This window comes from Dipodomys ordii, unplaced genomic scaffold, assembly GCF_000151885.1.
Source record: "Dipodomys ordii isolate 6190 unplaced genomic scaffold, Dord_2.0 Scaffold82, whole genome shotgun sequence".
Taxonomy (NCBI): domain Eukaryota; kingdom Metazoa; phylum Chordata; class Mammalia; order Rodentia; family Heteromyidae; genus Dipodomys; species Dipodomys ordii.
In genome coordinates this window covers 10,543,420-10,570,106 of record NW_012267298.1, presented here as the reverse complement: position 1 = coordinate 10,570,106, position 26,687 = coordinate 10,543,420, and the positions used below count along the sequence as shown (strand labels likewise).

General features: G+C 53.6%; 1 protein-coding gene across 2 annotated transcripts in view; it reads left to right on the top strand.

Moving 5' to 3' along the window:
• Nucleotides 1-26,687, top strand: part of Trappc9 (trafficking protein particle complex 9) — a 439,527-nt gene that overhangs the window by 343,191 nt on the left and 69,649 nt on the right. For both annotated transcript variants that reach the window (XM_013025191.1, XM_013025190.1), the window contains 2 exons: nucleotides 10,929-11,082; nucleotides 21,772-21,862. In XM_013025191.1, the coding sequence (XP_012880645.1) occupies nucleotides 10,929-11,082; nucleotides 21,772-21,862 (245 nt within the window). The remainder of the gene's footprint in view (nucleotides 1-10,928; nucleotides 11,083-21,771; nucleotides 21,863-26,687) is intronic.

Below are 26,687 nucleotides of genomic sequence, written 5' to 3'. Positions count from 1 at the left end.
GGGCTCCCCTTCCTCGGTGAGGAGGCGGACCTCGGAGTGGCTGCTGGTCCTCACAGGCCCCAGGGCTCTTGCAGCACAGGTGTGCCAGACCCAAACGTGAGCACCGCAGGTCACATCATCTCACTCTTTGGCCAGTGTGCCTCCTTCCTGGGCCACACCCCTGTCCCCAGGGAGCCCCCAGAGCCTCGGCTGTCACACAGAGGGGAGGCCTTCGCTGGTCTGCAGGCAGGGGCCCAGTCCTGTGCTTGGCCCTGGGGCCACGTGGCAGAACTGAAGGTGCTTCCTGTGGATAGGAGCATTAAAGAGACTCACTTAGCGGTGTAGGAGTGATGATTCAGACGCGGGCTGATTATCAAGTAAGAGACGACACTGCTTTCCTCTCAGACGGCCCTGGAATGCAGGTGAACCAGCTGTGCACAGTCTGAGAGAGGCTCAGAGAGCCCAGCCCCCGCATGGTCTGTGGATGCCGTCACCCTGGTTGTGGACTGTTCCCATAATCGCTCCCAGTGCTCCCAGCGAGGGAGACAGACCGGTCCCAACAGCCGGTACGTCCTCGTGTGCCCCTGCCGTGCTCCCAGGCACCTCCTCTCCCCCCGACCCTCACCAGCTGCTCGGGAAAGCAGAGCTCCAGCCTCATCACCCAAGCAGGGCCTGCTGCCATGCAAGCATGCGTCAGGGTGGGTCGCTGGAGGGAGTGTCACGATTATTCTGTTTGGGTTTGGGGATGTGTTTTGTGCTAAGTGAATCCTGCTAGGTACAGCCTCTCATGGGGAGTTTTATAAGCCCTTCCCTAGCTAAGGATGGAGAGAGATGGGCAGGATGCTCTTAGGATCAAGGGTTTACAAAACAACAGCGGGTACCATAGTGGATGTCTTGTTTATGGCGTTCCTTGTGTTTGCCTTAAAGCATAGTTGCTATCATTATTATATAGAAAAGTGAGAGTCAGATAGGCTAGGTAGCAGATCTGGGTCATATACTTGTCTGAGGTAGAGCTGGAATCTGGATCTGTCCTATACCAATCAAGGACTTTATGGAGATTTTTGTGGTTAATTTGGTTTGTTTCTTTCTGTCTGGTGCTAGGAATCAAACCCAGGACCCTGCACCTGTTAGGCAAACGCTGTACCACTGAGGTACATGCCCAGCTAATCTGGGCCCTGATTTGAGCTCAGACATGCATAAATTAATCTCCAAACTTGGCCCAGGAAGAAAAGAAACCAAGTCAGGACTGTGAGACCAGGATGAAGAGGGCAGTTCGCAGCGGAAGCAGAGGAGCCGTGTGTGAGATGTAGTCGGCTGGGGCCCTTCGGGAGTCAAGGCCAGCCCTCAGTGTGTGAGGTCTGGACCAAACCGGGAAGAGGTGTATGCCCATAGTTGGAGGCGGAGGGGGCCCTTGTTCGTGGTTCAAAGCTCTGGCCCGCTGTTACCATGTGGTGCCCTGGTGTGTAGCCAGTTGCTCTGCTTTGTTCAGGCATGTCTGCGGGGATTGGTGAGGCAGGAAGTGTGATGAGGGAGATGACACTTGACCTGCCAGCGCGTTCTTGGGTACTATTGCTTATCATCATGTGGTTTCCTTATGCAGAGTTCCGCATATACGGATCTTCTGACTGGGCTGTATGTCTTAAAGGCTGGGAGAAGTCTCATTTATCAGTTTCCTGTTTTAGAGACAAGTAGAAACAGTAGGTACAGGAGCTGGTATGGATCTGGGTTCTGGGTCTAATCCCTGAGCCTGTCCTCAAAAGCTTTTTCAGACAGTAGGTAACAACAGCACTTGGCTATAAAGAACCACCACGAGAATCATCCCACATGACCAGAGAAATGCACTGGTAGATCAACGAGGGGCTGGCGGCCTTGCTGGTTGCAGGGTGGGAGGTGCTTGCTGGAGGGCCGAGGCCTCACCTGCTGGGGAAGGGCTGTGTGCCTGTCACTAGCCTGTGGCACGCAGACATACCATCCCTAAAGGTGAGCTATGAGCACAGAGCTTGATGTCCTTGCACATGGCTCAGTGCACGGTTGGCTGAGGCTCTGGCACGTCCCCCACAAATCTCCATCCTGGCACTCAGATCAGCCGCCCTTGTCTTGTATTGGTGGCAGAGGAGGGGGAAATGGCCAAACTATATACAGTGGTCTAGGCCTCAGCTCCCACCCGGCCTGTGTCCCTCTGTGGAGGTCCAGTGCCGGAAGCCTGACACCCAGGAGGCGGGAGGCCCTCCCTGCACGGTGGCCGGGCTGAGTGAGGTCTGGCGGTGTGAACAGGCCTCCGTGTTGTGGTTTGATGGTTCTGGGCCCCCCCCTCGGGGGTCTTCATGGCTGCCTGCCCGTGTGCAGTACTTCTGCCACTCCGCTGCGGGCTCTGGAGCCGGGCCTGGCTCTAACAGAGCCTCTGGACAGCTTTTGCCTTTTCTTTCCACTTGAATTGTGTTGCTGCTCTTAGGTGCTGTTGTAAAGCCTGACAAATTCCCTGTGAATAAAAGGGGAAAAATTGAAGCATAAATCATCCAGAAAGTAGCATTTTCTAATTTAGATGTGTGGCAAAACAACTCGGGGTGATTTTTATTCTTTATTTTCAACACAGTTGCTCTGACAGTTCGTCGTCAGCTGCTGGCGAGTCATAAATCAGCGTCATATTTCAGCGTGGAGTAGGCTTCTCATTGTAGCATTCATGTTTTCCTCCCTCCGCTCGCGCACGGGAATTGCGATGCTTGATGATGCTATGATAAGACATGATGGTGGCAGACGCGGTTATGAAGATGGGCTGATAAATCACGGGGCCCACGTTGCCCCGTTGCTGCCTCAAGCAGGAACTGTGCCATGCAGCCTCGAGGCCCGCTGGCCTCAGCGTCGGGCCCGCACGGCCTGCAACCAAAGCAGGGATTTGGCGGAACTCTGCCACTCCTCACTTGCCCCTCTGTGAAATGGTGGCGGTCGCGCTCGAGCTCTGTAACTGGTGCTTGAAAGCAGCTTTCGCTGAGAAGCACAGATTCCGTACACAGACCCGGGAAACAACAGAAAGCAGGATAACAGCATGTGCCCGTGCCCTTTGCTCCCAGCCATCTCCCCCACAGCCAGCCTGGAACCCAGAATACAGGACTGACGGATTACATCTCTACAAGAGATGGAGGGGACATCACCCCACCTCAACCCCAGGGAGGGAAAAGAAAAGGATTAGCAGAGACAGACCATGTGCCAGACAGCAAAGAATCTTACTGTTAAGGGGCTTGGAACAGCCACTTGAATACCCCAACTGGGATTACTTAATAATCATGCAGGGCTGAGAATGTGTCTCAGTGGTAGAGTGCTTGCCTAGCATGCATAAAGCTCTGGGTTTGATTCTTCAGTACCACATACACAATAAAAGCTGAAGTGGCGCTGTGGCTCAAGTGGCAGAGCGCTAGCCTTGAGAAAAAGAAGCTCAGGGACAGTGCCCAAGCCCAGAGTTCAAGCCCCAGGACCAGCAAAAAAGAAAAGAAAAGTACTAATAATCATGCATACCTCTCTTCCAGTCCTAAAACCCTGAAATAAATGCTGCCTTCCCTTTTCCCACAGCTGCCTGTGCTATGTCATAAACTTTCTTTCTCTTCCTCCCACCATTACTCATCATTCACTTGGTGCTTGGGAGCAAGTGGCCAGCCTTGACCAGAGCAATCCAAGAGTTTGAGCTTGGACCCCAAAATCTCCTGGATTAGCTCCTAAGGAGGCCAGGGCAGCTGGCATGCAGTAAACTGAAGTTTCTCTATGGTTAATATCCTCTTTGTCAGATGACAAACAACCTGGCATGGTTGCGTCCCAGTGAACCAGCAACTTCCGGTTGTAGAGATGAAAGTAGAGTTATCCGGAAGTTCTTCCCTTACCTGTGGCAGGGCCTGGAAACAGCAGGACAAGACTCAGGACCTTGGGTTGTCTGAGTGCCAGGACAAATGAACTCTTGGGGCCGGTGGTGGTTCTGCCCCTGAGGGCTGATCGCAGAGAGGCAACCTGCTTGGGCCACAGGCTGCCATTGGGATGCACTGATATCTGCACTGGGAGCCCACGGGGCTGTCCAGGTTGTCCTCCTTGGATGGCCAAGGTTGCCTGCCCCTCTTTATCTCTCCCTCCCCCAGGCGGAGGAGCTCTTCTGGCACTGATTGACAGTGCAGGCCCTGTGCACAGCCAGGCTCCTTGCAGGGCCAAGCATGCAGAGGCATTGTATTTGGAGGCTGGAGATTACCTTTGCATATTAATCTGTTGGTGGCACCTTTTTGTCCTTTTAATGTCTGGGCTATAAAGAAGGGGAGTGTGAAAAGCAGTTTGTTTCCTGGAAGGCTGCTCCCACACCGTGCTGGGAATGCAAAGCAGAAGTTCATTTTCAAGGTTTTGATCTAGTCATTAACTCCCTTGTCTTCCTCTGTAATCCTGAGCTCCCCTCCTCTTGCCGGCACCACAGTCTAGAGAATCATTTTGCTTGCGATTGGCTCTTCTCCCTTTGCTCACATGGCTTGTCAGCTAAGGCTGCCTGAAGCTCAGAGACTGCACAACCCCCTCCTGGGGTCAAAATGAATGGGGGGCTGCATGAAGGAGGCTCCGGGGGAGAGTCTTGCCAGTACTGTCCTCAACCCAAGTTAAGTATTGCTCCATCTAAAGTAGCTGGGAGATCCCAGATGTGAGTGAGGGGTGTGAAATTAGGCTCACACAGACATGTACTATGTGCCACATGCAATGCTGAAACCCTGTTTAAGCAGAGTAGAAGTTTGCACATGTGTAGTGCTGTCACCAGGAGGGGTGCCCTCTCTAGACCCTGGAGGGTGGACGAGTCAAGAGCAGAGACAGGCCAGAATAAGGAGGGAAGATTCCAGAGGCAGGGCCTCAGCCTCCGCTGCGGGGCCTGGCGGGACACCCTGATGGACCCCACACCAGAGCGCCTCAGACTCCACACCTCCCGTGCCCAGAGCGCGCAGGTCATGCGCAGAGGCTCACGTTGTCAGCATTCTGAAAGCAGTAGAGGCCTGCAAGTCAAGAAGGACAGCACAGCTGTGGACAACTCTGTTGTGCGAGATGACCAAAGCCGACAGCTGGGCCATGTGTGGCGACTCACGCCGGTAATCCCAGCTGCTTGGGAGGGAGAGATTGAGCAAAGTGGTAGAGTGCCTACCTAGCATGTGCAAGGCCCTGAGTTCATTTGCAGTACCCCCCCCCACACACACACACACTTGTACACATACAGGAACCAGCGGCTGCCTGAGTGTGGAGAGGCCCAGCTCCCCCATCCCCTCTGAGCCCAGCTCCGTGCCCGAGAACAGCTGTGTCCTAAAGCTCTTAAAGGTGTCTTGTCTTCACTGGTGTATACTGATGGCCTGGACCCGAGCTGGAAGCCACCTCGGTGCTATGCAAACCTGAGTTCTGTGGCTCTGCCTGGGAAAACAGAAAGAGAATACCTAAAGTTGAGCAGATCGTTGATAATGAACACATTTGAAAGAGAATCGCTTTTTTATTTCAAGCAAACAGAACGAATGATCATTCCCATTTTGTTATTTGCACATTTTCCCCACACTAGAGCTGGTGTTGAGCGCCGTGCACAGGGCCCTTCCCCTCCCCCCCCGCCCCCCGCTCCTGTCTGCCTCGTGGTTTGGGAGCACGCTGGCACGCTGGTGGTTGGGACTCCAGGAAAGTCACCATGGTGCAGCCCTCCTCCCCGACCCTCGGCTTCCTAGAGATGCCAAGGAGGGAGAAACCCCCCCAGCCACCTAAACACTCACACTCTTGCTTGTTTTTGCACTGTGTCTCAATGTGGTGGGTATGAGTTGGGTTGGCCTTTGGCCTTGTCGAGTAGTGATGGTCCGGTCAGCCTCTACCCCACTTTGCATTGCCGGACTTGGTTGAGAGCTTAGCCCTCAGCTCTTCAGGCTCACCCTTGACACTCTGGTCTGGGGTCTGTCCCATGGTGACCTACAAACCTGGAACGGGTAATCCTCAGTTATGACCCACAGATCCGCATCGTGCGGGATCTCCCCTCTGGCCAGTCTCGAGAGGGTCATGACATCACTGAAGGGAAAGCAGCCAAGGCTCCAGCACACCCTGGCACCTGTGTCCCCCACGTGCCACAGCTGGGATGCTGGTGTGTGAGGCGGGAACCTCTGTCTGGTTCTCTGGTCTCTGCTTGGTCTGTCCAGTACGTAACGCAGAGGTAAACCTGAAGCTTGTGTGAGGAACTGAAGGTTCAGATCCTTGTTCTGCTGTCTGTGCCTGCACCGTCCTCTTGGATCTCCTCCCAGGGATCAGGCTGAGATCTAAGTCGGAGCTCGTCCCTGGCTCCCTCTATCTAGGTCCCTTCTCCCTATCCACGGCCATCTGCAGGGGCTCTGCTACTGGCCCTGGCTTTCCTAGATAGGAAGGTGTGGGTGTGGGGCAGGTCGGAGCTCATGCCCAGTGCCCAGTGAGTGGGAAGCGTTCCCCGGGTCCCGTCCTGGGCTGCTTTTCCCCGTTTCCCCCCAGCACTGGGCCTCTGAGAATTCATGTTGACTCTCTAAAAGTCTTCTAAATTTATTTCGTTTTGTCTAAATATGCACCCTATAAATATATTTGGTGTTTACGCTATTTGTTGATGGTGATGAGCATGTTATTTTATACACAGATGATAATTAGGCAGTTTCCAATTTGCAAATCCCTTTGGGAATTCCGGAACTTGGGGATTTTCGTTTTCCTGCTGGCTGGGTTGGTTTGGAAACAGGCCCTGCAGGCCCTCCAGACAAGCCTCTACACAGTCCTTTCCTGGCTCCCCAGGCCAGCAAGGCACGCGTGCGGCCTGATTTCTGCCCGAGGGAAGTGAGCTGCAAGCAGGTAGAGAGGTCTGGTGATGCGGAGGAGGGCCGCGAGTTGCCGCTTGGCGGTGGAGGGGCCCGGCCTGTGCTGGCTGGGCAGCGGGAAGGCGGTGGGCCCCCAGCGGCCAGCCACGGCAGGGCCAGTGGAGTGCCTGGCACCTCACTAGGCTGGGGGCAGGGCAGAGGGAGCGGCCACTGTAGCCTGTGCGGGGAAGGACACACAAAAGGAACACGTTTCTGGAGAGAAGCAGGCTCCGGGAGAGCGTGTGTGGCGGGGACGCTGAGTTGAGGTGCCAGTGAGAATCGATGCTGGAGCAATGAGCCTGAAGCAACTGTGGTTTTTTGAACGATTTTCTTAGTAAGAAAACACTGCTTTCTGGACACTGGTGACTCACACCTGTAATCCTTGCTACTCAGGAGGCTGAGACCTGAGACCACTGGGGCAGAAAAGTCCATGAGACCCTGGTCTCCAGTTGACCACAAAAAAGCCGGAAGTAGAGCTGTGACCCAAGTGGCAAATACCAGCCTTGAGCAAAAAAGTACCCGCGTCCCGAGTTCAAGTGCATGCACACAGACACACACACACACGCACGCACGCACGCACACACGCACACCCCTCCATTAGCTAGGTGTGTTCACCTTACAGATAAGAAGGAAGAGTCACAGGAACAAGGCCCTTCCCTGGGTCACGGGCAGCACGGTAGAATGAACCTGCAGTGACTTCCATGTGTCTGGGCTCAAGGCTGCCAGGACAGAGCTGAGTGTCTGAGGAATCGCTCCTTCACTAGGCACACTGCCCCCTCTGCCTGGCAGAGCCCTTGTGGTCCACCACCATCCTTCCTGTGGTCATGCACCCTCGTCTTCTCTTCATGATGGCGGGTGGAAGGAGATGAGCGAGCACTGCCGGGGACCAGCGCGAGGCGTCTGTGGTGATGCCAGCTCCCCAGGGCCGCCTGCAGGCACAGTGTGAGTCTGATGGCACCCAGCTTGGCTGGCCAGCCTGCGGTGTCTGCCCTGCCCCGTGAGTTGCTGGGGGTTATAGGGAGGCAGGCTGGGAAATTTGTGCCTGATTTAAAGAGTTCTGTCAAATAACAAGCCAGGCACTGGTGGCTCATACCTGTAATCCTAGCTACTTGGGAGGTTGTTATCTGAGGGTCACCGTTTGAAGCCAGCCGGGCAGAAAAGCCTGTGAGACTCTTATTTCCAATTAACTACTCAGGAAAAGCCAGAAGTGGTGATGTGGCTCAAGTGGTAGAGTGCTAGCCTTGAGCAAAAGCAGCTCAGGAACAAAGCCCAAGCCCAAAGTTCAAGCCCCAGGATAGGCAAAAACAAAAACAAAAAGCTCCAAAAAGTACCGATCAAAACAAACACAAAACCCCATGCAATACAGTCTTTTATAGGCCCAGCACCTAGCAGGACATTTTTCACGCTGAAGGGCTTCATAGCCGTGGAAGACAGATGAGGGGCCTGTGGGGTTTTGTTCTTCCCAGTCTGTTTTCATTTACCTTTGCAGCTGGCTGTGTGCCAGGCCCCGGTGCTGGCCCCAATGCCACACTTGGGTGGATTTTCTAGTCTCATCCATCTGTAGTTGCTCTGTAAAAGCTATCTGAGGATTTGTCTCCGTTGGTTCTTTGGCTTCTAATTAGCTTGTTGAGGGAATTGACCCTGTCTTCTTAAGTCCAGAGGTCAGAAACCTTCCATGGATCACACTGCCTGCTTCCTCCAAGCTGCCAGTGATGCTCAGATCTGTCCTTCCTGTGACTTCAGTTTCCCTAGGCCTGGAGGGAGAAGACAGATGTCCGTCCTGACCCTGCTTGGCATAAGCTGGGTGGATTTGGGCCACGCCCTTTTCTCTCTGCCCCAGTATGTACTGGAGGAAGGTGGGAAAAGGCCCCCGGGAATGGGGAGGATAGGCAGGGCCTCTGGGGTAGACATAGCAGCTCCCGGCACCCCTGGCCCCCTGCCCAGTCACTCCACGAAAGGAAGGTCCGTGTGCTGTTGGAGACCTGGCACCTGCAGCTCACGTTATTGCTGGGGCCCCCACTTCTTCCTTCATCTACTTTGTGAAGACCTATTTTAAGGATTAATCTTGAGGGGGAAATAAAAAAAAAGAAGTTAAAGTATATGAGAGTGCAGTAAAGACTGAGTCAGTATTCTCTGCCTTTGCCCTTCATCGCCTTCTCTTTCTGTTCTTCAGTTCTTCTTTCTTGTACTGCGTTTCCTGATTTCCTGTCTTCTGAAACCTGGCCTTGGCGTTCACATCTGCCTGTGAGCTTAGGGAACACTTGGGCCGGTGGGGGACAGTCAGCTGTCCCCCACAGAGGGCGCGAGAATGAGGGGAGCTGCGCCCATCCCATCCATCTGACGGAGTGAGCCGGGTGGGGAGGCTCCTGGCTGTGGTTCCCACATCTTCAGAGATGAGCCAAGGCCACTGTGCAGTCTCCCAGCACACCAGTGGTGAGGGCAGGGGCAGGGGCATGCTCTCTGTAGTGATCGGTCCTCTCCATGAACCCAGCCAGGTATTCCAGAGTTATTCCAGAGGACCTTAGAGGTAGATGAAGGGGCCTGTTCTTCACATCATGGAGCCAGCACCAGCGTACATTCTGCTCTAGCTCCTCCTGCGGGCTCTGCCAGCCACTCCCTTTAAAGCACTCAGACCCACCCAGCCACACAAGAAAAAGAAACTGCAGAAAGACTGACTTTCTGTGACAACTGAGACAGCAGGAAAGACATCCTGCCAAGTGTCAGCTATGCCCTGGCCTAGCCCCTACTTGGAAATAACTGGAAGGAAGGAGCTTAGAAACCAGATGACTGTCCAAAGGCACAGTGAGCTATGGTGAATAATGTTTCAATGACATGGTTGTACTGGTAGCTTTAGTATGGCCTTGTTTGTGGTCATTTGGATAAATGCCCAGGAGTGGGATTGCTGAGTCATAGGGAAGGTTTAGTCTTTTGAGGAACCTCCATACTGCTTTCCAGAGTGGTTGAACCAGTTTACACTCCCACCCACAGTGTCATAGGATTCCCTTTTGGCCACATCCCTGCCAGCATCTGTTGTTATTAGACTTCTTGATAATGGCCATTCTAACTGGGGTGAGGTGGAATCTTAATGTTGTTTTGATTTGCATTTCTTTTATGGCCAGAGATGTTGAGCCTTTCTTCATGTGTCTATTGGCCATTCTTTTTTCCTCTTCAGGGAAGAGTCTCTTTAAATCTTTAGCCCACTTATTAATGGGGTGGTTGTTTCTTTGGGGATTTGTTTTGGGAGGATTTAATGTTGTGAGTTCCAAGTATATTTTAGATATGAGACCCTAGTCTGTTGTATGGCCAGTGAAGATCTTCTCCCAATCTGTGGGCTTTCTATTGATCTTGCTAGCTATGTCCTTTGCTGTGAAGAAACTCTGCAGTTTAATGCAATCCCATTTCTTTGATATGTTGTGTCTCTGGATCTTTATTTAGAGACTAAGGACAGAGGAAGAGAGGATACTTCCTCTGCTTGGTAGGGGTGGCCTGGGGGGTTCTCTAGCTCTGGCATCAAGGATACAAAGCATTCAGGAGAATTTTCTCAGGGCAAAGGCTAAGGCTGATCTAGAGACAGCATAAGGCCAAATGTGCCGGACAAGCAATGAGGGTTCTGTGTGGTGGAGGTGGGTCTGTGCAGAGCCTGAAGGGGCTGTGGGAGGAGGGGGCTGAGTAGCCGGAGTGTGATGCCAGCTGGGAAAGTGGCTGGAGGAGAGGGTGCAATGGGGAGGTGGCGGTGGGCTCAGAGTCTAGGAGGGGTGTTCCTGGTGGGCTTTGGGGGTGCATGCCAATATTCTGTATCATTTTAGCCACGGCAGAGTGCCTCACGTGGGCAGCGTACTGTGCTCTGTCTGCCTTGCCCGTTGCAGAATGGAAATCCTCATCCGGGGACACGGGTCTGCTCAGAAGTCCAAATCTGTGACTGTCTGCATGCTGTTGTACCAGCTCTGCACCTCAGGAGTCTATTATTTCATTTTCTTGAGATGAATCTGTTACGAACTACTAATGATAATGATTCATTACACTGCCTCATGCTGGCCTGTGCTGATTCTCTAACAGCTAGCAGAAGAAATTGCTCCATTGATTAATTCTCTGCTGTCTTCTTTCTTCTCGCAGAATGGCTATTCAAGTGGATAAGTTCAACTTTGAGAGTGTCGCTGAATCCCCTGGAGAGAAAGGACATTTTGCAAATCCAAAGCAGCTGGAAGAGGAGAGGCAGGAAGCCCGCAGCCTGGAGATCAATAGCAAACTGGACATTCGCTGGAGAATCATATCCTTTTGAGTGTAGCCCACTCTGAACGGGGCTGCACCTCTGCCAGCCCCCAAGTGCTGAGAGGGACCACAGGGGTTTGGTGTGGGAGATAGCTCCAAATGACTTGGTAAGAAGATATAGACCACAGAGTTGGCGTCGGCTTATCATCGAGTTCTGCTTATTGAGGTGTCACTCCCATGTGGGAAAGGTCTTCTTGAGGCTGATGCTCTTCCTGACTTTGGCTCACACATTTCTTGACAGGGTTGGTGTGCATGCTAGTGACAGGTCCTAATGGCCACCTATCAGAGCCGAGCTGAGAAGGTTTCTCAGGCTGACAGTTGCAGACCTGGGAACCAAAACCCAATTGTCCAGCCTGGCAAGGTGCGAAGGTGCCCAGTGGAAGCCATGGGGCTTTCTGAGGGAAGAGCGTGCCACAAGCAGCCGAGCTGCCCTGCGCTCTCACCCCACTCTGCACTCAGACCCCTGTCTGGCTCATAGTCCACACTCAGCCGAGTGTGGGTGCGCTGCAGAGACCCCCGTCATTTCTGCGTTGCCTACATCAGCCCTCTGTCCCAAGCACCTACAAAGTGGGTTAGGGACTCTGTGAGGCAGAGCTGCAAATACCGGATCTCAGTGCAGCCATCTTGCCTGCCAGAAAACAGAAGGGGAGCGGGGGAGGGGCCACGAGTCACAGCCATCACAGGTGGGGGTGCACGAACAACCTCCATGCTGTGGACGGAGCAGGCCCAGGGCCAGCGCTCTCTCTCTCTCTGGTATTTTGCCGGGCTGCTAGAGTGAGAGAGCAGCTTGAGGAGGTGCGTGCAGAGCCCTGGTGTGCACGCTGTGGACACAGCCTTGTGAGGTTGTTCCCCCAGTCACACAGCTTCCATTTCACGAGATCTGCATAGTGCAAGGCCTGGGTGGATCTGACTTGGTCCTGTTCCACTCAGCAACACCCAGAAGAAGGGACCCTAAAGAGTGACTCATTCTCACGAGCCCTCCTGCTCTGGGCTCAGAGGAAACAGGAAGCCTGGGCACCGGGTCTGCCACCCCTGCATGCACATGCCCCTCAGGTAGGCTCCGTCCTCAGCAGCTCAGTCCTGGGCATGTGGCAGCACTGTGGTATCACGGTGGCCATTTGTGGTGTGCTCCACTGGGCCAGTCCCAGATGAGCTGCGAGTCTCTAGCTCAACTCCCAGCATGGGCTCATCACCCTGTCTTGCATCTGACGAGGTGCAGCTCAGGTTCAGGAGTCAGTGATAGAGGATCCAGCCTTTGAACCCTCATCACCCGTCTCTGGGCTTGAGTCTCAGCCCAGCATGCTGCCTCTCCAGGGCTCATGTCCACCAACACGTGGTGTTCTCGAGAAATGAGGACCAAAAAGTTATCTGGGTACCAGTGGCTCACACCTGTCACCCTAACTACTCAGGAGGCTGAGATCTGAGAATGGTGGTTCAAAGTCAGCCCTGGCATGAAAATTTGTGAGACTCTTATCTCCAATGAACTACTCAGAAAAAGTCAGAAGTGGTGTAGTGGCTCAAATGGTAGAGAGCTAGCCTTGAGCACAAAAGGGGCCCAGGGACAACACCCAGACCCTCTGAGTTCAGGCCCCAGGACCAGAAAAAAAAAGTAGAGGAAAGACATTTCTTTTCTTTAAGGCTTGATTCCTTTAAGTAGTTGACATCTCTGTTTTCTATATTTGTTTAGCAGTTCTTGCAACAAACATTTAAGAAAGGCTTGCCATGTGCCACCCACATCTGTCCCCCAAACATGCTGACTGGAAGTGGGTGGGAGATTGGCCCTACGGGGCAAGAGAGCTGGTGTTAAGGCCATCTTCTCCATCTCTGTCTCTCCGTCTCAGCTGGTGGTGGCATCTGCCATGGGATGGGTGGCAGACTTTGCTATTATGAACCTGAATTCAAGCAGATGGAAAGACCAAAGATTGATTTGGCTAATCATTTCATTAAGCCTTTAATAATACTTTCAAATATTTATACTCTATGAAAATAAGAAATAGTGAGCCTAATTTGAAATCCATTCATAGCTGCAGAACCTACTCATGTGTAGCACGTTGGGTCAGGACGTTGCCACAGGCATAGGCCCCCTGTCTGTGTGCTGTCTACCCGAGGGTCTTTCCGTTTGGGTCACCTCAGTGTCACTGAGAATACCACCCCGAGGCTGAGCGGCTCACCATGTCCCCACCCGTTCAGTGGCTGAGGCGGATGGGATCAGTCATGGGAGATGCTGGGGCCGAACCCGGGGGCTGGGCACGTGCTCCTCAGCCTCTAGGCCAGTTCTGCCATCCCCACACCTGAGCTCCTCAGGCTGTATGGAGAGCAGGGGGAGGCCATTGACTTCCGTGGAGGTGGTAACCCAGGCCATTCAGCCACCAAGGGTAGCTGAGCAGGGCAGGGCCTGGATGGTATGTTCAGCCCTGGAGTTCTCTGGTTCTAGGGCGACATTTGCTCCTTTTGACACCGGCTTAATTAGATGAACTAATGTGTTAGCTGGTGCTTGTTTTCCTTTAGGGGCTCTCTTTTCGTAAGCCTTATTTTTCTTTTTTGTTATTGTTATGGCTAGGGAGAGCTGCCTCCTGAGCACCTCCCATGCATTAGCTCTCCTTGGCGTGTCCTCACAGCACCCCACATAATCTGCAGTCCTGTGTCTTGTGTCCCTGAGGCCGAGTGAGTGGCACACCTGGCATGCAGAAACCTGCTAGGGCCTAGGCGCGCCTGCCCACCACCCCGCCCATACTGTGCCACCACAGCCAGGGTCTCAGTCCCTCTGTTTCTCTGTTTCCATCCTGAAAGGAGCTTGTGTTGTTTCCTAGAGTCCCAGAGGAACTATGGGGTGTCTGCCACAAAGGTAGAGCGCCGTCAGGGATACGCCCTGGCACACCTGTGCCCTCTCAGCACCGGCTCTGTGGCCACAACCCTTGTCAGAGGCCTTCTCCTGACTTCCATGATGTTTCTACAAAGGACTCCTCACATTCAGATCTATTAAGCTCTTGCTCCTGCATTTCCTGTTCATTCGCCAGACCAGCAATTAGCTTTGTGATTTATGACACTTGGGCTTTTCTTTTTCAGTAAGAACTGGTCTGTCTGTAACGACCATGCAGTTTCCCCGGGAGCTGTGGGTTTCTGCCTGCATAGGAGGCATGTGGTTTGGGGAAGCTAGGTTCCAATACACATTGATGCTCTGTGGAGAAAACGGCCTTACACGCACTTCCTCAGCGCTCACTCTGTAGCTTCCTTGTCAGCGCCCACTGCCAGCATCACTCAGCTCTTGCTGACCTCATAAAGAGCCTTCCGTGCACAGTCCTGAACTCAGGCATATCTGATTTTGAGATAAATCAAATGATGCCATGGTTCTGGAGCTGGAGCCCTGGGGTCCTGCCACTCTAGCTGCAAGACAGGGATGCCAGGTGAGGGCCCAAGCCCACGTGTGCGCAGCCAGAGGTGACACCTGCAGCAGCGGATTGCGGTTGGACTGGTTCAGAGTTCCATCTGCCCTTTTGGTCACTTGCCAAGTGCCAAGCAGGATGCTGGCCTTTTACTTCCCAACCTGTCCCTTTTAGAAGAGCGGGCAGCGTGGAAATTCAGGCACTGTGGCGATTGCACTCAGCAGGGTCACCAGGACATGGCAGCTCCCTGCCCCAGAAGGTGTCAGCAGATGTGGAGAAGGGTGGAAAGACATTTTAAATCGATCTGGCTGCTTTACGAGTGAGACAGAGGCCCAAGCAGCTCATTGGCAAACTTTAGATGCCTAGCAGGAAGTGCCTGGCTCACACAGGAAGTGGATATCTTTGTGGGATGCAGAGAGCAAATAAACATCCATAGTTTGCAAGATGGAGGGATATAGAAGGGCACAGCTGTCCCCAGAATGAGGTCTTGCCTGGAGGAGCTCCTGGGCAGAGTGGCGGAGGACAGCTCACAACCTAGCCTGGCCACTGCTGAGACCCTCAGGTCCCCATGCTGGCCTCTCGGACACCAGCCATCTCGAGCAGGTGAGGAAGCTCAAAGTGTCTTAGTTCTGGCAGACTTTTGGGGGGCTTACCGTCGTCTGAGAACTTTAGGCACCCTGATCTAGACTTGGTTGGTCACACACTGAGCTCTGTCTCTTCCTTGCTGGAAGGAGAAGCTGTGCTCCCAGTGCTCTTCCTTCACTACAGACTCAGGGATGAACCTGCTCACGCTGGACGCTGGACAGCTAGCCCCTCCCCTGCCACCCCTCCAGTTGATTTCTCCATTCTTCCTGACGGAGCTCTGGCTTCTCATCTCTTGAAAAAAAAAATTAAACCTCTTTAAACAGGGTTCTTTTAAAACTCAGCACACTCCCTTTTGCTAGTAGTCACACTGGGAGAAATATTTGTATCTAAATGAATTTTAATACAAACCGCTCTTGTCATCAGTACAGTTGATTCCTTGATCATCGTAAGTGGAATGCAGGCTTGCACTTTGTGTCTACCCTCCGGGAATGTGGCTGCCAGCGCTGTTTGTAATAACTTGGTTTAGAGGCCTTTCATCTTTGGTGACTGGGAAGCTTTGCAGCAGAGAGAAATGTCATACCTGACCTGCCAGGGCTCAGATTGACTTGTCTGTTTGGCCCTCACTGGGCAGAGGATATGCTGGTCATAGATTTGAGTTCTGTCCTTCCAAATCTAAGTATGGTGGCATGCGCCCCTTGAAATTACTTTGAAAGGAATTAGGGTTGCAACGTGGAAAGTGTAGATTTTAGGGTCGGCTATCTCAGGATTTGGGGAAAGACATTTCATATACAACACTGGTTGAAATCCACGTGTATGTATATATGCATGTGTGTACTCATACATGTGTGTACTGGCTGCTTATTTTTGTCATAACTGCATAGCTTACATAAATAATATCACCAACTTACCAAGTATAAGTACCAGCCACTACTTGGCACTTACTAGAAGACAGGTACTGATCTGAGCAAGTCACATAGATCTATTTACTTAATGTTCACAATAACTCTGCGGCATTGCTTTTACCCACCATCTACAGATGAGGAAACAGAGGCTCCGTGAGGTTCAGTTCCTTGCCAGGTCACGAGCCTGGTGGGCGAGATGGGACATACCCACCCCTGGCCATCCCCAGAGCCGTGCTTTGGCTCTGCCGGAGCAGTGTGGGCCTCTCCCTCTGCCCTGGCCTTCCCACACGTCCCACGTGCAAGGGGAGCCTTCTGTCCCCGAACACAGTCCCGATGGCTACCCGCCTCCCCACAAAGAGCACCTCCATTTTGCCGTCTCTACTGTGGGACTCGAGAATGTTCTCCAGCAAGCAAGATGTGCAGCAGTGAGCCACTTGTAGCCCCGCGGCCTCCCCCTGCCCAGGCAGCGCAGCATACTCGGGCAATTTCTGTCCAGGTGGGCCCCTGACTCTGGACTCTGCTGAGACCACGTGCCCTCCCCCGGCACTCTGAATTCATGATGCAAAGCAGAAAACAGTTCTGGGGAAGAGTCTCATGAATCATTTAAGCAGTCTTTCCATTAGTCTAATTTCTATTTATGAGAATTTGCTCATTTATTTCACCTCAAGGGGGTTCAGGGGCCGGGCCAAGTCACTGTGGCTGTCGTGGCTCTCCAGGGCCCGTGTCCTGGGCTTGGGGCCACATGAAGGGCAGTGACCGCCCCTCAGGGCTCACCTCGAAAACTTCTGTGTCTGCTTTCTGTTGTGACAGATTTCTGACTTTTGCTCTGCAGATCCTAGGTGCTACCTAGGCACTCCAAGAAAGGCAGGTGCTATTTCCTGGAGAGGACATGAGCACACCTCCTTCTGTGGGTTCAAAAGCTACCCTCAAAAGTTCCCACGATGCTTCCTGTTCCCCGAGGGCAGCATGGATTAAGCAATCAGACCTAGAATATCAAACTAAGTCGTGTTAAACTTAAGCCACGAATATAGACAGAGTCCAAATGCTACTGGGTGGTTCCTAATGTGTGTGATATATTACCAAATGCTTTGCTGCTGGTGCCTAAAGGCCAGGGAGAGATGGAATGGTATTTGCCTTCTGCTTTTCTTTGTATCTGGCTGTGCTTTTCAAAGCTTTAGAAGCAAACATTCATGGCTCCTCAGATTAATTGAGATGATATGCAAGAAAATGATTGTGAAATAAAAGCTGTCTGCCTTACAGGAGAGCACATACCTGTAATCTTAGCACTTGGTGGGGGGGGGCAAAGTAGAAGGGATTCAAGTGTGAGGCCAGTCTGGGCTACAGAGTGAGTTCGAGGCCAGCTAAGGCTCAGAATCCTTCAAGAGCCACCCAGCACTGTCAGAAGTAACTGGGCTATGTGGAGAGACCCCGCCCCTCCCTAAGGCTCTGCACAGTATTCATCAATTATATGTAGTAAATAATGATGGATGACTAATAACAGTAAAGAGGATATTACCTTGCACACATGAATGGGTTCCTCAAAAGTAGGGGAGTCTTATTGGCCTTTCATTCCTAGTAAGCATAGCAGGTGCTCATAAGCACCGGTGCAGGTCAGGCACACACAGGCACGTGTGTGTGGGGCTGCATGCTAGGGGCAGAATGGGTGCTTTGCAAACATGATGAGGAAAGAGAGGAAGGAAGGGGCGGGTTCTAGCATGGGGGTGGATCCGAGGGGTTATCCTAGATGAAGCTGCACTGAAAGGCAGCGTGTGCACAGCAGAAAGATAGAACCAAGAGTACTGAGCAGAAGAGAGCAGCAGTAGGCAGGCTGGATGCGACTGGCACACAGAGAAAGGCACGAGGGCTCTGAACAGAACGCAGGCGGTGGTGAGGTTCATGTGTGTGCCAGGTGCGATGGAGCCGGGGCCTCTGTCCTGAGTGACGTGGCCATGGATGCTGAGCAGTAGAGCAGTGCGATAAGCCTCCTTGTAAGAAGCAGCGCTGGCTGAGTAAGGAAGTGGTCTGGGCGTCGCCCCTGCTCCTCACTGGGCATGTCCAGGACACTGCGGATCCTGCCTTGGGGGTTTTGTGCTGCCAGCCTCTGGGAACCAGACCTAAGGGTATTAAGGAAGAGCTAGACCAGTGCATGTCCTCCTCGGCCTCCTGTGCGTTGAAGGGGTGGCCAGCGTGAGAACGGTCTGGATGGGCTGTAGGTTTTCCTACTAGGGAAGAGCAGGTCAGCAGTGGCCCTCTGAGCCCTACAGTGTGTGAAGGCGTGGAGAGTGAGGCCTCTCGGAGCACAGGAATTCCCTGAGTACATCCATGTAGGCGCCCTCGAGTTTGGTTCTGTTTTAAATGTGTATCCCTCTCTTTTAGTCAGATTTTAAGCCCAAGAAAGTCATGGAGACAGGATCCCTCCAGATTCCCCTCCCCATTTCCTCTGTTTACTGTGACAAGGGCAACTTATAGAGGCCTCAGTTTCCCCCTGCCACTCAGGAGCTGTATTCTCTCCCCCTGATGTGTGGTGGGGGTGGGGCCAGGTGTGTATCTGTATAGCACAGCCTGCACCATTCCTTCTGGAGCCTTTCTGAAAAAAATGTGTGTGGCCCACCCACCCTGAGGGGCCTGAATTAGGGGGACAGGCACCTTCGTGATCACGGGCCTGGTTTGGGACTCAGTCATGGCAGTAGATACCTGGACCCAAGGCAGCTGGGATTGCTGGGGGTACAAAGCAGACCCCCAGAGCTGGGGGTGCTGGGGGGTGGGGTGTTTCGGATCTTTACCTGACAGACTTGTCATTCCCATTACAAGAATAGCCCTTTGCGCTCTCTCTCTCTCTCTCTCTCTCTCTCTCTCTCTCTCTCTCTCTCTGCCCATTCCTGGAGTTCACAGCATCCTAATCCACGCCATTCATGGGCTCCAGCCAGAATTCCAGACAGACCTGTGTCCCCACAACCCTCCTAGAGGGAGAGCTTCATGTGTTCCTTCCTATGGGGCACAGTCCTCATCAAGACTTAATGTGAGCAGTTTCTAAGGTTCCACAAAAGCCCAAAAAATCTCTAGTTATTTGGAGGTGTGCTCCTGACCCACGGCCGTGGTGCCCCGATGGTGCCAGGCAGCAGGCTTCCTGGGAGGGATCTGCTTGGGAATGTTCCTTACCATCCCCTGATGGCTTCCTGACCTTACATTATGAGATAACTCAGCATGACTAGCACATGCTAGTTGCTCAGTAAAAAACAAAACAGCAGGTGCTTATTGAGCCCCTCTTGCATGCTGGGCATAGGGCTAGTGACATGGGACACTACTCTGCGCTTTTCCAGGATGAAGAACCAGAAGCAGTCCTCTGAGCCCTTTCCTTATTGGCTGTGGTTCTTATTCTGTAGAGGTAGTATGTTCCCACGGGAGTGCCGCAGCTTAGCAGCTGTCAGTGGTGTGCACTGACCTTGCTGATTGGATGAAGAGGACAGGGGAAGGCTATGCTGAGCAGCTAGGCCAGGCCTCTCGGTTCACTGCCTTCAAGTCCCTGTGGCCAGCAGGAAGTACAAGGAACAGGTCACCAAAGTAGAGGGTGGCCAGCTCCAGGGTTTGTTCTTCTATGCAAGGGCATCCGACATGACCCCTGGAGAAGAGAAAGTGATCTGGGACTCCAGATTTCTCAGGTCTGGCACCCAGGATGCCCAGCTCAACAATGGTGTGGCTTGGGGATATTTGCATAAACCTGTGCTGGCACCAGAAGTGATTTCAGCCCTCTGCTGTGCCTGTCAGTGTCTCTGCACCAGCACAGTCCCAGAGAGGACAGCCCATGGGGGATTGGGAAAGGTGATTGGGGGGGGGGGAAGGGGGAGGCTGTGACTCTTCAAAACCATGGAGAGCTCACCAGAGGCTTGAAGCTGGGCTGGGAAGAAGCAATCTCAGAACCCTCCCAGGCCCAGCCCTGCCTGCAGCCCAGGGCTGGCTGTCAGATGCTGGCCATGGCACTGGGTTCAGGTTTACTGTGAGAGATGGCAGTTCAGAAGCCCTTGGGTGCCTGTGCCCAGCCTCCACTTGTGGGCACTGGCAGCTTTCCTATCCCTCTAGAGGCCTGAGTTATTTTTCCTTTGTCTGAAAGCCTGTGAGTGGATGTTATACTAGCTGTCTCATACCTAGCATGCTCTGAAATCTCAATTTGAAAATGGTGTCAAGTTGGGAGATGCATGTTAGACTCTGAGCCCTGGCCTCTCCCCGGTGGACAGGCACCTTCTCTGCAGTGACAGGAGTGACAGGAATTCCTGTCACCATTCCCATTATTTATCTACCTTTGGCCACAGAGGTCAAGTGTGTGCATTTAAGAAGTAGTCAACACCATCCTCATCAGTGTGGCGCTGTGTCACGAGCTGTGACAGTGGCCGCCTGTCAGCTGGCCTGGCCATTTATGGGCACGGGCCCTGTGCCTGCTTAGTGCTTCATAGAGGTGCACGGGAGGAGGCTGCGTGAGGGAAATTGGCTGTATTAGCACAGACTGGTGCTATTGGAAGGGCTTCCAGAGCCAGTGCCAACGGAAACACTGTAATTTCCCATATGCCACCTTGCTCCTCGGCTTCAGTTTCTGAGCCCCCGTCCTTGGTTGGGTGGGATCTACTCTGTGCCTCAGAAACCATCTACCCCAAGAGCCTACAATGTTTGTAAGAGAGGAATGTGCTGCATCGGGAGATTTTAATTTCCTACAGCCTACAATTAGAAAGGAAAGCAGAAAGAAAGGAAGAAAGAAAAAAAGAAAGAAAGAGAAAGGAGAGAGAGAGAGAGAGAGAAGACAAAAATGTGCATCTTTTTAAACCACAATGGATGGGTGCTCTGCTTTCTCGCGTCCTCCTCCTTCAGACTGGCGAGGCCCGTCCTGACTTCTCTGGCTCCACTCCAGTCTCTGCCTCACCTAGCCTCTGCCTCCCACATAGCAGTCCCAGACTCAACGGGTGTCCCTTTCCATTTCTTCATTGCTTTCTTTGCCAGCACGTGAGCCTCTCGACCTCAAGGCTTGGCCGGGGGCCAGCCCCTCTGTCCTCCGTGCTCCGTTGCAGGCCTCCCTCGTCCCGATGCACTGGATGTGTGGAGAACTAGCCCCACACCGACGGAGAGAGTGGGCTTTTCCTCCACTTTGCATCTCTGGAAAACATAAGAAACTAAAATGTTCTACTTTGATTATAACATATGTATTTAATTTCGAGGGGAAAGGGCAGGAGGCTTATCGACTGTTTTCTGAGCGCACCACCAGCTGGTTAATAGCGGTGCCTGGGAGATGCTTTCTGTCTACATTTCTAAGCTGAATTTCTCCATCCACGGTTACTCGCTGAGAGACTTTATTACTTCCTCAATCATGAACTTGCTTAAGTGAGCCTGTTCACAATAATATATGTAATTACATCGAGATGTATGACTGTTCACAATAATACATATAATCACATCAAGACATCTAATGTGCCACACATGAAGCCAGCATGAACCCAGTACATGTTGAGAAACACATGGTCATATTGAGCAGCGATCACAGTTTGCATGTATTGTTAAGGCAAAATAACTTTCTCTGTTTCCCCCTCCAAGAGTAGTTGTTGGATTGAATGATCCCGGTGCCCTTCCCTTCCCTGTGTAACGGTTGCGCGACTTCGGGTGGAGGAAGAGACACGCTTGCCTGCTGTTTCTCTGCATCAGTCCCAGGTTCTCAGGGTAGCATGTGGTTGAGCAGAGTGGAGACATGTGTGCTACAGTAGGTTTGTCCTCTAGGGGGGCTGGTTCTAGAATTTTCCGAGCTGGTCAGAACCTATGCTTTCCTTGACCAAGGCGCACCCGTCCCTGAAGCGTGGCGGCGAGGCAAGCGTGGAGGGCCTCCTGAACCAGCTGGTCGTGGAGCACCTGCAGCTGGCCCCTCTGCAGTGGGGTGAGTACTTTCCCTCCGTATGTGGAAGCTCAGGGAGTCGGGGGCGGGGTAGCCCGAAGCTTGGCTTGCGTCCTTGCAGAAATGAGCTCATCCATGCTTTACCAAAGAGTGACTCTGCATAGCTCACCTAGGGAGAGACACAGTGTTTCTGTAGAGTGAGAGTCTTCACCGTGCCCTGAACGTTTTTACATCAGATCGTCTACGTGGGATCGGCGGCTAACAGTCAGTTTCTTCCTCTTCCTCCTCTACTTAAGAAACTGCTACGCCCCTCCTCCACCCAGGAGGAGCCCTCCCGTCCCCCGTGTGCCCGTCCTGCGGAGTGCCTCTCCTCTGCCCCCCCATTCCTCACAGGAGGGCTCTGCGGCTGGGCAGAAGGTGCCACCTGGTCCTGGCCCCCTGGATGGCACGTAAGTGTGTCACATGAATGTTCTAGGTCCCTTCCCTGGAGTCCTGTCCTCCTCTCTGGCCCAGCAGGAATGCAAACAGGGCTGTTTCTGTAGAGCGGTTCATGGCTTCCCCCAATGCCTAGAGACTTGTCTAGCTCGAAATGTCCTGTACCCTGGTTACCTGAGAGCAACCTGCTACTTCCACTAGACTCTGGCCATGGAGGAGCGTCAGTTATCTGGACTCTCTTGACCACAGGACAGGCCCCCAGAGAACCAGCCCTGACCTAACCTCCAGCCACGGGAGGCCACACCTCCTCCCCCTGGCAGGGAAGTATGCCATTCATGAGGCCAGCGAGCACGCCACCAGCATATGCGTGACAGGGGCCTACAGCAGAGTGACCTAAGGTGGGGAGGAAGCAGAGACCTGGGAGCCAGTTCCCTGCAAGACTACACAGCGTCAGAGCTGTCCTGGCAACTGAGGGACTGGACGCCGTGTGGTGTTACTGGGTTGCTATGTGGTAGGGGGTCTGGAACTGGCAGGCACGGGCCTGGGAAGAGGGAGCGAGCTCCCATGACGGACCTGTTCCCGTGAGATGTACCATCTGCTCCCCTCCACAGTCTTGAAGATGATCGCGGCTACTTCCAAGTAGGGAAGCCTGTGGCAAGCCAGCTGGGCTGCCAGCAGCCGGCCTGGTCACAGCTGGGCTGGAAGGGTTCGGACGCAGGGGAGGTTAAATAGTCAACAATAATGAGGGTCCTTCCTGTTCATCTCCCCTCCCTGAGGTGTTCTAAGAACCCTCCTTACAGGTATATCATAGTCAAGAAATTCGGGAGAAGTGTGCAGGTTAGTCAGGGCTGGGTGGCCCCGAGATACCTCTTGGTGCAGAGCAGCGGGAGCTGGCAGACACAGCTGGACGTGAACCTGCCAAGACACCAGAAGGCTGTGTCATTCCTGTCCTGCTCTTTCTCAATTCATCTTTTGCAGAAGTTTCAGGATGTTCTTTTATAGATAGTTTTGCCCTGTGGCCTTTCTAGATAAGGCACCCCTGTGTCAGGTGCCAGCTGTGTGATCTTTGACATGTCCTTTAACCTCTCTGAGTCTGAGTTCCTCAGTGATGAAAGGGAGACAGTCATGCCAGCTGGAGAAGTGACTGGCAGGTCACCCGCAGGGACGTCCTCCAGGGACCCGGAAGCCCCTGCCATTCCCGCCGGCTGCGTCTTCCTGAGTTCTGTCTTTCCTGTAGGAAGCTCAGGTGGGGCTGGTGCATGCCATGCCGGTGGCAGCCATTGGCCCTGACACCCACTTACTCGCTGGCTTGGTGGGCGTGTTGGGACAGGTGGTAGAGTGGGTGGGCCTGGGCTGGTTTTGGGTTCTGCTGCATGCTGGGTCTCCCGTGGACACGATGGCATGGACACCCCTGCCCCGCCAGTGCCTTGCAGTGCGGCCCCGAGAAGATGCCTGTAAATGCGTCTGGGAAACCATAAATCCCTCCTGGCCGCTGGTGAAGATTCGTTATGATCACTTGTGTTTTAAGAAACTCAGAGCCTTTCATGCAGCTATTTCTGTTACTCCTCAGTTCTCAGAGTCAAGTCTACCACTTCGGTGCCAAGAGCCCTGGAAGGGGTCCCCATTAGTCTGCACCGCGTACTCTGCACGCCTCCTCAGACCTACCCTGGGGCCCCGGCAGCAGGTGGCCTCCTTCCTGACCCAGCCTCAGAGGAATAGCGCCGGCTGCCCCTCCGCTCCCCGCGGGGACGGCTCTGCAGAGGGCCTGCCCCGTGGAGTGTGGACGGCAGAGGTGCTGTGCTTCCCTCTGCCTGGGAGCCAGCGTTGGCCCGGGCTGCCATCTTCCATGTCTCTGTTCCTGGAGAGCGGAGAGGGTGGTCGAGGGGCATTTGCGTGCTGGGGAGGAAGGGCGGCCGTTTGGGTTTCCCAGGCACTGGAAACCTGAGAACTCACCTCAGCACGAGGCCAGTGCCTCAGTGGCTCAGGCAGCAGAACCGTGGGTGGGAAGTGTTCACACACCGTGAGGCGCGCTGGATAGAGGGGTGGAACGGCAGGTCTTGTAAAGGATGGCCACTGTGGTCATCGTAGTAAGGTTTGGACAGAGCCCCCAGCTGCACAAAGAAGGAGCGGGGCTCTGCAAACACCCGGTGCAATCGAATAGAGCTTGGATTCCGACATCACGAGAGTCACGGGGACCAGGCCCCCTCCGAGGGAGCGCCGCTGCCCTCCGCCCTCCTGCCAGGGACTCCCCGGAGACAGCTGGCAGGGGGTGCCTCATAGGGGTTCTTTTCTTCTGTGTGTCAGTTGGTAGAGGTCGGTGACCCATGGACAGCTCCCAGGCCCGCCGGGCTGCTGCCAGAGGCTCTGTTAGCGCATCTATCCTGAAGCAGTGTGCGGCTTCAGAAAACAATACTAACGTTCAGACCCAATAGGCCTTTTGGAGAGCCAGCGGCGGGCAGCTGCGTCTCAGGGGAGCCCTGCCCAGGCCCAGGGCCCTCTCCAGACGCGAGAGCAGCCCACAGACAGTGCCTGCTAGTCCCCGCGTGCACAGCCACAGTGTATCCAACCATGATCAGATCTGACTATTTCCAGTGGGCATCTTCTGACACAAGGTTTGATTTTTTGACTGTCCCAGTTTTCTGGTTACAACGTTGCCAGGTTAAAGATGTGTCTCTCCCCAAACGCTGCCCTCCTAGTGGTCCCCCGGCTTGCCATCCTGCCAGCCGTGGACATCGGGAGCACTGGACATCCCAGACTGGTGTCCACCAGTGAAATCCTAGTGATTTCCTGTTTAGACTTCCCACTGTAACTGTGGTGACAGGCACATGCCATCCAGCCTGGCCTTTTCTGTTAAGATAGGGCCTCATTATTGTTGTTTTTTGCACAGACTTTCCTAGAACTGTGATCTTTCCAATCGCATCCTCCTTCATAGTTGGGATGACAGGCATGTGCCACCATGCCCAGCTATGTGTGAGATGGGGTTTTGTGAACTTTTTGCCTGCGTTGGCTTAGAACCACGATCCCTCCCAAGCATCTGGGATTCCAGGCATGAACTGCTGGCACCAGCTAAACGAATGCAAGATAATTTGGTATTTGTTCTGGTGGTGAACTCTGAGATGGTTTCAAAAATGTTTGGCCTTATAAAAAAGTCTTACACCCCAGCTTACACCCAAAGCCTTTCTGTCTGTTTAGGGGTAATTGGCCAACTGCCCAGAAGGTGCTGGCACCTGACTGGGTCTTGATGGATAGTGAAGCTGTCAACTCTGACATGTGCTGGGGAATCGGTTTCTGACACAGGCACGGCATTGCTGCTGAGCCAGCCGGCTTGCATGTCCAGTCTAGCTCATTGATTTTTGGTAGGGCCTCTGCGGTTGGTAGGTTTTCCGCTGCTCTTAGGTTCTCTGCATTTGTAACGGTGCAGGGTTCCCCAGCTTCTATGAGGGAGGAGTGCTGTCTTCTGGCGAAAAGAGGCAGCTCCGCGAGTGCCTGGCTGGCCTCCGCACTCCCTTTCCAACGAGCTTGTTGGGAAGCAAGCTGAAGTTCTGGGCTGGGAGGCTGGAGGTTCAACAGCTGGGCAGGACTCACAAGGCAGAGCTTGGCCTAGGCTGGAGCTGCCGAAATACAACGTCTTTGTGTGTGTGTGTGTGTGTGTGTGTGTGTGTGTGTGTGTGTGTGTGTGTGTGTGTGTGTGTGTGTGTGTGTGTGTGTGTGATATGCATCTATGCTGATCCCGTCCTCCGCTAGCTGTCTGCCACACTGCCTGGCATGTCTCACCGCTGTGCTGAACCACCTGCCACTGCCTTCGCCAACTGGTCACACGCTCTCCTTTCTGCTCCTTTGGGTCTTTCCAGATGCATCTGTGACTGGTCTGTGTCGTCGTTCATAGACGTCCAGCAAAGACATTGTACGGTGTGTGTTCTTGGCACACATTCTCCAGCTGCGCTCACCTGTCTGCTTAGGGTCTGAGCTCTGGTGCGAAAGCTGCCGCGTAGGAGGGCGCGGGCCACGCCAGCCTCGGCAGATCCCCTCCCCACGCCCCACCCCCGCCGAGGAGGCCTCGGGCCCACAGCTCCCTTCCATTCCAGAACCTGCACACGTCCATGAGGTTAGCATTACGATTCCCTTCACACAAACAGAAATGGTTTCAGAGAGGAAGGTTCGCCCGACGCTCATGTGGTGTTCACTGCTTCTGGGTTGACAGATTCATCCATTCTCCGATGAAAATCTGCTGACCATCCGCTCCCAGGAGGAGGGGCCAGGGCCCAATAACAAACGAAGCCCCGTCGCTGCCTGAGAGGGTTGGGGACCCGCCCGTGTCGGCGCCAGACCACTTGTCCCCATCCATTTGCCTGTAGGCCAGGAGCCAGTGCAGGTGTCAGGGAAGAAGTGGGGGGGGGGACCAGAGCCCAGCACCCCGCCACTGTGAGGGAGA